Here is a 13,918-nt window from a genome sequence, read left to right on the forward strand (position 1 = left end):
TAAACCCTTGACTCTACAGTAATCTAGTTGTAAGTAAAGCCCCAGGTCTTCTTCCTCCATGGCCTCTGTTTCACTGCAAGAGTGGGAAACAGTCATGGGATTGGGGATGGGGTTCATTGTAAACCTTTGTATTTTCTGAATATGTAGAGATGATTATCACCCTTCATACAATGACATCTCAAACTTGGAGCATGAAACATATGAAAGAAAAGCTGTGATCAGTGAAGATGTGAGCTGCAGAAAATGCTAGATATACAGTGTGCACTGACACTAGTAATGGTCATGAAGCTTCAGTGAAATGCCTGCTGTGTTAGGTCACATTTCCAGCTTAAACTGTGTTTGTATTACGTTTCAACTATTCAAAGACAATACATACATATACATATATACATGTGAATATAAGAATATGTTTTATATGAATACAAGAAATAATACAGAAAGAGGAAAAGTGTTGCTTTCTGATAACAATAAACTTACTGATAATTTGCTTTGCTTTGCTTTATTTAATTTGTGGCATTCTTGTGTGTGTGTGTGTGTGTGTGTGTGTGTGTGTGTGTGTTTTACAAGTAGTTGTCCGATCCATGCTTTGCATTTCTCACAACAGAGTAGTGGCAAATTCTAGTCTCAGGCATGGATCTTATTTGCTGAGGTGGTAATGTGGAAGCACAAAAGCCTGCCAGGATAGGTCTTGCTCAGATAAATCAGTGCTCCCCTGCAGTGTGCTTCTCCTGAAAAGAGTTTTAGTCTCTACTAATAAATAGTAAAGCTGCAATGCTACATAATTCTGCATCTGTCCTTGTGAAACCTCAGTGCATTCATGAATCAACAGGAGTCTTATAAAAACATAAGTTCTGATTCTGCAACTCTGGGTAGCAGCCCCTAAGTCTACATACCTAGCACCCTCTTAGCTGCTGCTGCACCACAGAACACTGAGGAGCAGATGTTCTGAACAGCATCAAGACTCCAGCTGAAGACCCAAGCCCATGCTCACCACCAGCCCCACCACCTGAATTGACAAGAAAGGAGATAGCTTACCCTTCACACATGGGTGACACCGGCTCCAAAATAGATTCATCTACTGGGATGATTCTGGAGTGGATAGGAAACAATCCTGCAATCACAAGCGAATGGTTTTTGGCATCTACATATCCAGACAAATTAAACTTGGCCATCAACCTGCATTGTAGTTCCTCTGTTTTGTTTTGAGCACCCAATTCAGCCCACAAAAATGCAAGAAATCCTAGAGCTAAGCATATCTTTTGGCTGGCCATTTTAATGAGTTTTAAGAAACTGACTAGAATGGAAATCACACACGTTTTAGTGAAGCACCTTGATTGAGTGTATATGTGTATGTCCCAGTGGACTTGGCTTGTCACTACTTGCTACATAATTTTCATGTCTCAATCACAGGCCTTGCAATCACCTGCAATTTGTGGACCTGGACTGGGAGCCGAGTAACCCTTTGAGAAGAAACTTCAGAAAATCCCCATATGCTTTGTAACAATAAATGACAAAAATGTGGATTCTGAGTTTAAGACTCATTTTAATTTGTAGAAACTACCCCTTCTTGTTCAGCATCGAGTCTCACTGCAGCCAACTCCATGATCTTCTCTACTCCAAAAGTAAGGAACAGTATCCTGCTTCATCATAAAGTATCAAAAGAGGTGACAGCTATCTCATTACGTCATTGATGACTAGGATACTAACAGAATACCTTAGAAAAATTCTGTAAGGCCCAGACATATTTAATGAACGTTTTGCACATACCATTTTCTTTATCCCTTACCACCAGAAGTAGGACTACTCTCAGCACACACTCTATAGATTCAGGCTTATAACTCTGGTTTCTTCTAAACAATGCTTCCTCCCTCCCTTTCTTCCTTCCTCCTTCCCTCTAATCTCTCCCCTCCCTTCCTTCCCTTCTCCCTCCTCTTTCTCTCTCTCCCCCCTTTTCCCCTCTCCTTTCTCATCTCTAACCCCACTCTACCTGAATTCTAGTGCTGAGCCACATACCTCTAGTCCTTTCTTACTAAACTCATCTCAGAGACAAACCTGTCTTAAAAGATCAATTTACTGTTCTTTCAGTCCTCTCCAGTTGCCCTCTCATCCCCATTTCAAAAAACAGCCCAGCCAGTGTATTAGATCTTGATATCAGTGTAGACCCTGTTACCACAATTTGTCTCCACAGCATTTTACTCCCAGATGCAATAGAAACTATACAAAATTGATGTACACTGGAAATGAATACAGCTTTCCTTATGGTCCTAAGACATAGAATAAACTGAAAGTACACAATAAAGAGAGTTTGAGTTATTTATGGTTTAGTCACATGATGGAATGCACAGCCTTTTAGGTCTTGTTCTTAAGAACAAAAATACACATAAGCAGCTGGAGAGACAGGTCAGTAGTTAAGAGTACACACAGTGCTCTTGCAGAGGACCTGCGTTAAGGTCCCAGTACTCACATTAAGTAGCTTACAGCAGTTTTCAATATTAGTTCCAAGGGATCTGACATCCTCTTCTGGCTTAGCTGGCACCTATATGCACAGGATCCATATAGTTTACGTAAAGAAACACACACATTCACTACTAATTTTAAATTAACCTTTAAAAACACAAAAGAAAATTTCACAGTGTGCATAAAGTTAGCACATGGGAAATTATTAGATCTTCTGGAGAGGAAAATACAGATGGTTATGAGCAGCCTGACATAGGTTCTAGGAACCAAACTTAGGTCCTCTGGAAGGGTATCAAGTGCTCTTAAGTTCTGAGTCAACTCCTCAACCCTTATATTAATGTTTTAAAACTATTTTACACTCTCAAATAGTCTCCACATTCCTTACCCTTTCTCACAGAATGGATTAGATTCCAGTTGAGGATGTTTCTGATTTGTGCACCAACATCTGGTATCCAGTTTGAGAACCTTCAGAAAACTGGTCTATTTCTATCAGGGGCACAGTGACTGCTTTCTCCAAATGCCACAAAATTCAACAAACATCAAATGAAGATGACAAAAAGCCACCTCGGCATTCTCACAGGAAGAGGCCTTATGAAATGCACACTAATGGGTGCTCAATGCCTCATTTCCCAGATACCACCTCAGGTTATTTTTTGGTTTTCTTCATCTAACAAATGATGAAAAAAAAGATCCCATGGCAAATGCATTCTGAGACACAGGCACCAAAACCCATGATCTACTTTAGACCTTATAGAAAGGAAATATATCATATCCTGGACATACATTACTACAGGTCTTCCTCAGAAACTGAGGACTTAATGAAGCAGTGATGTCCTGTTGTGGGTGAACGTTTCTAAGGCTCAAACTGATTGGCACTTTAATAGTAATGTTGTCATTACTTGCAGCAGTGGCATTTCTTTTATGGTATTTTGAGGCAAAATATAATTTCCACACAACTCTGACTCAAGAAGCCTTAGTTCAGAAAAATGTAAATGACCTTGGGTGTTTGATCACATGTACAGAGCCCAGACTCCTTGGTCAACACATTGACTATATTTTCTGCACTCTCCCAGCCTTGTTTGATTGAGCCTTGAAGGTCTGAGGCACTCAGGCCTCTTTCAGAAATAGTGATAGATTCTGTCTAGACTTGTCTTTGCCTCCAAGCAAAGAAAACACGTGAGCCCAGTGAGGCTCTGAAAAACCAACTACTTTACTAACACTTACTAATCATGCTTGACACCGTTCGAATGTGAAATATTCACTGTAATCTCGTGCCTAATTCCCTAGCTCGTGCTGCTGACAGGGTACGTTATGGAACCTTTAGGAAGCAAGGCCTAGGTATAGGAAGTCAGTAACTGAAGAAGGGTCTTACATACAGGCCCTACTTTCTATCCTCTATTTGCTTTCTGGCTGCTATCAAAATGTAGTCAACCACAAAGCTACAAACATAGTCAAGAGCTCCAACCGTCACGCTTCCCTGTCACGAAAATGATCTAAAGTGAATCATACTTCCTCTAACTTACTGCTGTCAGACTGTGTTGGTGTTCTGTACCTATTTTGGAAAACAGTATTGAATTGAGTAGTTCTGCATGGATGATAAAATAGTATACATAAGTGACTGTCAAAGTTCTACCAGAAAACTCCTACAGCTAATAAACACCTTCAGCAAGGTGTCTAGATACAAAATTAGCTCAAGGAAATTGGTAGCTCTCCTTTATACAAATGATAAATGGGCCAAGAAAAAAGTTAAGGAGAAAACATCCTTCAAAATAGTCACATATGACATAAGATATCTCAGTATAACTCTAACCAAGCAAATGAAAGACTGAATGACAAAACTTCAAGTCCCTGAAGAAAGAAACTGAAGAAGATATTAGAAGATGGAAAGATCTCCCATGCTCATGAATCAGTAGGATTAACACAGTGAAAATGGTCTTCTTATCAAAAGCAATCTACAGATTAAATGTAATTCCAATAAAAATTCTTACACAATTTTTAAAGAACTTGGAAAAAACAATTCTCAACTCTTTATTCAAAAATAAGAATTCCAGGATAGCTAAAACAATCTTGTATAATAAAATAAATTATGGAGTTATCACCATTCCTACCTTCAAGTTGTACTTCAGAATAATAGTAATAAAAACTGCATGGTATTGGTATAAAAACAGACAGGGTGATCAACAGAATAAAATCAAAGACCCAGAAATAAATCCATACACTGACAGATACTTGATTTTTGACAAAAAAAGCAAAAATCATATAACGGAGAGCATCTCCAAAAAATGGTTCTGATCTAATTTTATGTGTGCATGTAGTAGCCTGCAATAGATCAATATTTATGTACGTTTTATCAATATTATCCTTCACAAAATACAAGCCAAGTGGATCAAAGACCTCAACATAAAACCACATACATTAAATATAAGAATAAAACAGAAAGTGGAAAATAGCTTTGAACTCAGGAGATAACTTTGTGAATAGAATACCAACAGTTCAGGCTTTAAGATCAACAATTGATAAATGAGACCTCATGGAACTGAAAAACAAAGGACACATTCAACAGGACAAGATGACAGCCTAAAGATTGGGAAATGACCTTCATCAATTGCAAGTCTGACAGAGGGCTAAAAAACACATAAAGAACTCAAGAAGTTAGACACAAACAACCCAAATAACCCAACTTAAAAAATGGGGTACATATCGAATGGCTGAGAGGCACCTAAGGAAATGTTCAACAATCTTAGTCATCATGGAAATGTAAGTCAAAACAACCCTGAAATTCCACTTCATACCAGTCAGAATGGCTAAGATCAAAAACTCAGGTGACTGCAGATGCTGGTGAGGATGGGGAGAAAGAGAAACACTCCTCCATTGTTGGTGGGACTTCAAGCTGGGACAACCACTCTAGAAATTAGTCTGGTAGTTCCCCCAGAAAATTGGACATAGTACTACCTGTGGACCCAGCTATACCACTCATGGGTATCTGTTCAAAAGATTCTCCAAGACATAACAAGGTCACATGCTCCACTACATTCATAACAGCCTTATTTATAATAGTCAGAAGCTGGAAAGGACACATATGTCCTTCAACAGAGGAATGGATACAGAAAATGTGGTACATTTACACAATGGAATACTATTCAGCTATTAAAAACAATGACTTCTTGAAATTCTTAGGCAAATGGATGAATCAAAAAAATATCATCTTGAGTGTGGTAACCCAACTGCAAAAGAACACACATGATTTGCACTCACTCATAAGTGGATATTAGCCCAAAAGCTTGGAATATTCAAGATACAATCTACAGACCATATGAAGCTCAAGAAGGAAAACCAAAGTGTGGATGCTTCAGTCCTTAGAAGCGGGAAAAAATACTCACAGGAGGAAATATGCAGACACAGTGTGGAGCAGAGAATGATGGAAAAGCCATCCAGAGACTGCCAAACCTGAGGATCCATCTCATATACAGTCACCAAACACAGACATTATTGTGAATGCCAAGAGGTACATGCTGACAGGAGCCTGATACAGCTGTCTCCTGAGAAGCTCTGTCAGAGCCTGACAAATACAGAGGCAGATGCTTGCAGCCAATCATGAACTAAGAATGGGGTGCCCTATGGGGAAATAGAGAAAGAACTGAAGGAGGTGAAGGGGTTTACAACCCCAGAGGAAAAACAACAATATCCATCAACCAGACACCCCAGAGCTCCCAGGGACTAAACCACCAGCCAAAGAGTACACATAGAGCAATCCATGGCTCTAGCCGCATATGTAGCAGAGGATGGCCTTATTGGACATCAATGGGAGGAGAGGTCCTTGGTCCTGTGTAGGCTCAATGTCCCAGTGTAGGGGAATGCCAGGGTGGTGAGGCAGGAGGGACTGGGTGGGTGAGTAGGGGAGCATCCTCATAGAAGCTGGGGGAGGAGGATGGGATAGGAGATTTCTGGAGGGGAGATGGGGAGAGGGGATAACATTTGAAATGTAAAGAAAATATCCAATAAAAAAAGCAAAAAAAAAAAAAAAGTGGGGTATAGAGCTAAGCAGAGAATGCTCAACAGGAATCTCTAATGGCTGAGAAACACTTAAAGAAATGTTGAATGTCTTTAGTCATCAGGAAAATGCAAATCAAAACAACTCTGATTCTACCTCACACTGATCAGAATGTCTAAGAACAAAAGCTCAACAGATAGCACATGTTATCAAGCTAGGGGAACATTCCCACATTGCTGCTGGGAGTGCAAGCTTATACAACCACTCTGGAAATCAATTTGGTGGTTTCTCAGAAAGTTGGGAATAGTTCTAAACCTCAATACCCAGCTATACCACTCCTGGGCATATACTCAAAAGATTCTTTACCACCCCACAAAGACACTTGCTCAACTATGTTCATCACAGTTTTATTCATAATAGCCAGAAACTGGACACAACCTAGATGTTCTTCAACTGAAGAGTGGACAGAGAAAATGTGGTTCATTTACACATGGAAATGCTACTCAGCTGTTAAAAACTATGACTTCATGAAATTGGCAGGCCAGATGGATGGAACTAGAAAATATCCTGGGGTTGGGGATTTAGCTCAGTGGTAAAGCACTTGCCTAGGAAGCGCAAGGCCCTGGGTTCAGGCCCCAGCTCCGAAAAAAAAAAAAAAAAAAGAAAATTGCACTGATTCGGCTAAGTGGATAATAGTCATAAAGTGTAGGATAATCTGAGCTACAATCTTCAGACCCAAAGAAACCAAATAACAAGGAGGACTCAAGGAAGGGTGGTTGAAATCTTTCTTAGAAGGGAAAATAAAATAGATATTGGAGGTAGATAAAGAGAGGTAACTGGGTAGGAGAGGGGATGAGGAAGGGAACAGTGAGGGAATCAGGTGAAAGGAGAACAGGAGAAAGAGAATGACTATCAGCAAATCTCTAGGATGTGCCAGTGACCTGGGATGGGTAGAGAGGGCCTCCCAGGGTGTCTATGGGGGCAACTCTGGCTAAGACTCCTAACAGTGGGGCATATGGATACTGAAGTGGCCACTTCCTATAACCTCCTAGGGGAGGGCTAAGGACAGCAACCCAGCCACAAAACTTTCAACTCAAAATATGTCCTACCTATAAGATGTGCAGAGGCTAGGATGGAACAGAAATGATGGGAATGGCCAACCAATGACTGCCCCAAGTTGACATCCAACCTATGGGTAAGAATCAATCCTTGACGCCATTAATAATAATGTTATGTCTATTTCAGACCATAACTGTCCTCTGAGAGGCTCCTCGAAGCAGCCCATAGAAACAAATGCAGATGGGGTTGGGGATTTAGCTCAGTAGTAGAGCGCTTGCCTAGGAAGGGCAAGGCCCTGGGTTCGGGCCCCAGCTCCAAAAAAAAAAAACCAAAAAAAAAAAAAAAAAAAGAAACAAATGCAGAGACCCACAGGCAAACATTAGATGAGGTTGGGAAGTCTTGCCCAAGTGTTGAGGGAAGGAATGAAGGACCTGAAGAGGACAGGGACTCCAAAGGAAGACCAACGGAATCAACTAACCTGGACCCTAGGGGGCTCCCTGAGAGTGAACCACCAACCAAAGAGCATACAGGGGCTAGAACTAGGCCCCCTGCATAAATATAGCCAATGTGCAGCTTGGTCTTCATGTGGATACCCCAACAACTGGAGCAGGAGCTGTCTCTAAATCTGTTGCCTGTGGATTCCATTCCCCTAACTGGGCCTTGGTGGGAGAGGATGTGCTTAGTCCTGCAGTGACTTGATGGGGAAGGGGGGATTCTCCCTTCTCAGAGAAAGGGATGTATGAAGGTGGAACTTGAAAGGGGGGGGTGCTGATATTAAGATATAAAGTGACTAAATTAATGGAAAAAAGAGTTCTGCATGAGTCGGTGGTGTATGAATTACACGTGGTCCTGAATGAGAAAGGAACCTAGAAGATCTGGCATTTAAACGCTTGGTTTCCAGTTGGTAGCACTGTTTGGCAGAGGTTGAGGTACAGCCTTGCTGGAATACAGCACTGGAAGTGGGCTGAGAGTTTAAGGCTGCACATTTCCTTCACTCTGGCCTCATTGCTTCCATTTGAAGAGGTGGACCCTTAGCTCTGCCAGCAGGAGGGTCAGTACTTTGCTTCTTTGAGACAGAGTTTCACTAATGTAGCTCTGGACGGCCTGAAATTCACCTCTGCCTCCTGAGTGCTGAGATTAAAGGTGTATACTACCACACTTGGCTCATAATGGACTCGTGTACCTCAGGAATCGTAAACCCAAATAAGTTCTTTCTTCTCTGTGTTGTTTCTGGTCATGGTATTTTAATAGAAAAACGGTACGATAAAATAAAAAACTTGAAAAACTATCTGGAGACTGAAGTGGTTAACTTTGCTTCTGCAAGGGAGTAGACCAGAGAAAAAGGCAGACAGAAATATTGTTTTCAATTAATAATATTGTTTTCATTTATTTCAACTTTTATTTAAAATGTTATTCTAGGCCAGCATGTTGGTGCACGCCTTAAATCCCAACATTCAGGAGGCAGAGGCAAGCAGATTTCTGTTAGTTTGAGGCCTGTTTTAAGGACAGCCAGAGATACACAGAAAAACCCTGTCACACAAAACAACTTTTTCCAATTACTAAGAAAAGAGTTCATTAATTTTAAAAGAAGTATAGGGGCGAGTTTGGTGGGATAAATGTTACAGTTTTTAAAAAGTAGTAAGTATGTTACTCTCTACTGGGCTGGAATGTGAGCAGTTTGCCACTTTAGCTGGTTGTCCACTATGTAACTTTGCATAGCCTGCTCTTAGACACTTGGGTCCCAGCACACTCTCTGCTGCCTCATAACTCTGCTAGGTCCAACTTGAGTATCTGAAATTCTCCCCTAATCTCCAAGGGCATTGCACTCTCATGCACATACATACAGCCACACACAAATATACAGTTTTGAAAACAAAATCTTAAAAGGAGAATATCCATTCTAAAATCAATTGTCATAGAATATCACCAGTGAATGGTGATTCACCGTCCTGACTTGCTTGATTTCTCTCTCTCTCTCTCCCTCTCTCTCTCTCCCTCCCTCTCCCTCACACTCTCTCCCTCCCTCCCTCCCTTCCTCCCTCCCTTTCTTATATTGCAGTGTCCTAAGCTTTGTATTTAAATTTTTCCAAAATTTTAGAGACGCTTGTGGAGTAAACAGTCCTTAAATGTATGTGTGCCATCTGTATATGGGCTTTTTGGTACTTTCCCAATAAGATGCTATAAAAATTAGTTCAATTTATTACGTCTTCACCACTATAATCAAATAAATAGAAGCTGCATTAGAAAGAATCACAAGTTGGAAATGTCTTGCACTTAGCTAAATACTTTTTTTATTCCACAAATTAGAGTAAATGCCAAACACTGCAATGTAATTAGACAAAGGTCTCCTGTGTATTCTATTTTACATAGCCACATGAATGGGAATTTTTAAATGGTTTTCACTAACATGGTTTAAAAGAAAAATTAGTCTATTTGGCAGTGATATGATTTCTAAAAGAACAGTAATGCAGGTACAGTATTCTAATTAAAGACAAAGTTAGGATTTAACGTAATAGCAAGGTTAGATAAGGATCTCTAAATTCTTTTCTTAGGATATAACCTACATAAAGTCTTGTAATATACATCACAAATAACTTTTAAAATGAACAATAACAAAACTTGTCCATGTTAAACATGGTATTTTTTTAAAGTGGAGAATGACAGTTTTGATTTATGAACTCTCCAGACTTAAACTCAGAAACTTTTAAGCTGTGGTAAGATACTAAAAAACTTCTCAAAAACAAAGTTGAATTTGTTTTCTGGGTTAGCAGAAGGCTATACCAGGTCACAGGTTTGAACCACTAGCAAGGCAGAGTACCCTGGCTGTCAGCAGTGTGTCTGCCCATGGTTTCCTTTAATTCTCTCTGACAGGAGATGACTTTACTCCAATCGTAACACACCTATAAAGAAATACGAACCCAGTGCTCATGATGTAGCTGTGGACAAATGCTTGCACATCAGTCACTGGGTTTGACTTGCAGCACTATAAAATACATTAAATTAGTAAACCCTGCATTTTGAGAAGCTGGATATTTACAAAAACTGAATATTCAGAACATTTGTGGCTAATTTTAAAAGCACACGTGCTTTTAATACTTTTGGTTGGCCATTTAACTACAGAACAACCCAAAGACTTGTGTCCACTGTTAACACTGGACATGATGTCGACATATTCCTACACACCTAAGCTTACTGTCCAGAACTCTTGATATATATGTATATTGATATATATATCCAGAACATTGATAATATATGCAATGTTTTGACAATATGAACATGTCAGGTCCTTTTGGTTCTTGCTTTCTTTTTTCATAAACACCAAGACTTAATGACAAATTATGAAATCATCATTTCCTCCTTTAAGAAATTTACTGAAGACAGAAGGGATTTTAGTCATTTCACATTAATTTAGCAAAGCAATTTTATAGTCAATATTATTGCAACATAAAATACATGGCAGTCACTAACAATTACACAGCAATTCACAAAAACTACACTATTCATTTCAATTAACAAGTAGCACTTTATAAAAAATATTTCAGAGGATGTTTACATTCACTTTTTGTAAATCAACTCATATTTTTGTGTTTCTGAATGTAACACAGGAAGGAAATAACCAATCTCTTTTGTGTATTTACTAACTCTAAATATTAAACTCCAAAGCTGCCACAAGGTTCACAGAAAACAAAGACCTTAATAGGAAAATTACAATGGTGCCATTAAATGACTAGTCGGAAGGTGCCTCTATTTCTAATAGCTAATAACCAAATGGCACAGATCCTAAAGTTTTGGGGTTTGTTTGTTTGTTTCCAGCTATGTAGGGATAGCTCAGCCTTAGCTCATGACCTGAGCAATCTCAGAATTGCAGGTTGCTATAACACAGGGGTAGATTTCTTCTAAGAAAAACTAAAGAGTAGGAAGAAAGAGGGTGAATAAGTCCATGGGGTATACAGATCTCAACATGGATAACCATGTCAGTTGCCCTTCAGATTCCCTACACAGACTGGTATTTCTACCTTCTATGGAACATAGACGCAAGCAGATCCAAGTCAGTATCCAGGGTCTAAACTTAGCTAATGAGGCCCTCAGCAAGACTCTGATTTACATTCTTAACCTGTTTGACTCTAACAAGAGACCAGTTATGTCCCTTAATAATTTTTTCTTTCTGAGAAACTTGTAACTGCGTGTTAGTGTGTGTGCATGTGTGTGTGTGTGCGCGCACACACACACACAGACACACACACCCCAATTTGGTCAAATTTGAGTTTTTTTTAAATCCTCAGATGACAGCAACCATGGTTGGGATCCAATTAAAAAGGTGAACAGTTCCATGAGATGCTGACTCTTCTGTATACAGTGTGCCTACTGTTGAAAGGTGGCATCTTGATATTCTGGGGACTCATTATGGGCTGTTAAAATGTTCACATACTACAACTGGATCCAGGTTCAATTCCCAATGATGGCCGAACAAAACTGTAGATACAGATGCAGCAAAAGCCATTACTGCCGTGAAAGCTTCGTGTGGTAAAAGATAGTTTTCCTCTGCCATCTGGTACAGCTACTTCAATCAAGACAAGAGGGAATTCTCCAGTTGAAAACATTTAACCTGTACTCAGTTAAACCTTGGGTTAATTAAAGAAGTATCCATCACTGAGGCAATCTTAGTGAAGGCTTGCCATCTAACATCACTCTAAAGAGTCTTGGAGAGCGGAGTGAGGATCATGCAGAAGAGCAGTGAAAGCATGGTCAGAACACAGGGAGTGAGAATGTTGGTATCATTTCTCAAAGGCAATGGGGTCCCCAGAATTCCTGTTAAGAGATACTGTGACAGTGGATCTATTCCTGATTAGTTGTATGCAGAACTTCAACAGAGAATTAGAAAGCCTGAATGCACTCCTGCTCTGCCAACAGTTAACAATTACAAATACTTATCTGTTGTCAAAGCAGCAACATATCCTAGCAGCTCTTCCAAAAACACATAGTAAAGAGACAGTCTGCAAACACTGCAAGTGAGCATTTTCAAGAATCTGAGATGACCAAATCTTGATGGTATGTTCTTCAGCTGGTGAAAACAGATCAATGTTTATATATAAAAAACAAAACAAAACAAAAAAACCACTATCCTGCTAATGCTTTTTCTTGCTTATAACTAAGAATGCATCTAGGCACGTGGCCCAATTGGTAAGTGCTTGCCAAGCACACACACATGGTTCTGAGTTCAATTACCAGTAACATAAACTGAGCACAGGACTGAGGTGGTGTAGGCAAGGGTGAGAAGACTCAAGGCCATCCTCAAATACATGATGAATTTGAGGATGAGCCAAATAAATCCTGTTTCAAAGAGACAAATGTAACTATTCAGCATTGGATTGGTGTTGGAACTTCATAAGATGAGGCAACAAGATTAAACTGACCTTTCCAGGTCCACGCTTCCTTAATAGCAAGGCAAAACAGTAGGATGTACAGTGTTGTCTATTTTACCTGACTACCCTCATTCTCTATACAGAATAGAATTCAGTTATTCTCCAAAATTGGCCATCAGAAGCTAAGTCCCCACACAGCAATGAAATCAATATTATGATTTATGGTTGCATGTAGCTACTATATGATGAAGAGAAAACAAAAAAATAAATAAAACAGTATAATCCCATCACTGAGATACATCTAAAAGCTTGTCCTCAAAATTTATGTCAGGGGACGGAGAGATGACTTAGCAGATAAGAGCCACTGACTGCTCTTCCAGAAGTCCTGAATTCAATTCCTACCACCAACCACATGGTGGCTCCCAACCATCTGTAATGGGATCTGATGCCCTCTTCTGTGTGTCTGAAGACAGTGACAGTGTACTCATGTAAGTAAAATAAATTACTCTTAAAACTAAAAAAAAAAAAAAAAAGTAAAATAAAAACTTATGTCAGGTTGTTATATCCCATGGACAGACCATCACTGATAGGTCCAATAAGATAGGACTAGGATTTATTGATTTGACTTTTAAATTTTTCTGGTCTGCCAATTTGGGAATAAATCACATTTTCACAGATCTCTCTTACTCTAATAGTTATGAAGAAATAAAACACAATTATGCAGACAAGTATCCAAGTAACTAATAGTGTAAGCCAAAACTGCCCAGTATATCAAGTGATAAATGTTACTAAGCACGAAGTCCAAGTAAAAAGTAAACAGCTTGCAAGGCCATATGCTTTTAGGGCTGGAATACACTTAATGGAAGGATGGCTTCCTCTAAGAAAAACTGGAGGGTGGTTCTTAAAGTCACTGGCACATTTCCAAGTTGAGCTTGTTTGTCTCCTTGACTGTAACTATTTTCAATGGCCCACATGAACTACTGTGACATCAAGTAAGCTATACAGTACAGGGCAAAATGACCACATAGGAAAATAGACAGTAAACCTG

The 13,918-nt window shown here is 39.5% G+C and overlaps 1 protein-coding gene across 1 annotated transcript in view; it reads right to left on the reverse strand.

Annotated features, from left to right (window-relative positions):
• LOC116896821 (vomeronasal type-2 receptor 1) overlaps positions 1 to 1,903 on the reverse strand; it is a 39,679-nt gene extending 37,776 nt beyond the window's left edge. Inside the window, exon 1 of the mRNA XM_032898298.1 lies at positions 1,036 to 1,903. Within this exon, the coding sequence (XP_032754189.1) occupies positions 1,036 to 1,271 (236 nt within the window). The 5' untranslated portion in view covers positions 1,272 to 1,903. The remainder of the gene's footprint in view (positions 1 to 1,035) is intronic.
• Between the last annotated feature and the right edge of the window lie 12,015 nt (positions 1,904 to 13,918).

The sequence above is a fragment of the Rattus rattus genome, chromosome 3, assembly GCF_011064425.1.
Source record: "Rattus rattus isolate New Zealand chromosome 3, Rrattus_CSIRO_v1, whole genome shotgun sequence".
NCBI classification, from domain to species: domain Eukaryota; kingdom Metazoa; phylum Chordata; class Mammalia; order Rodentia; family Muridae; genus Rattus; species Rattus rattus.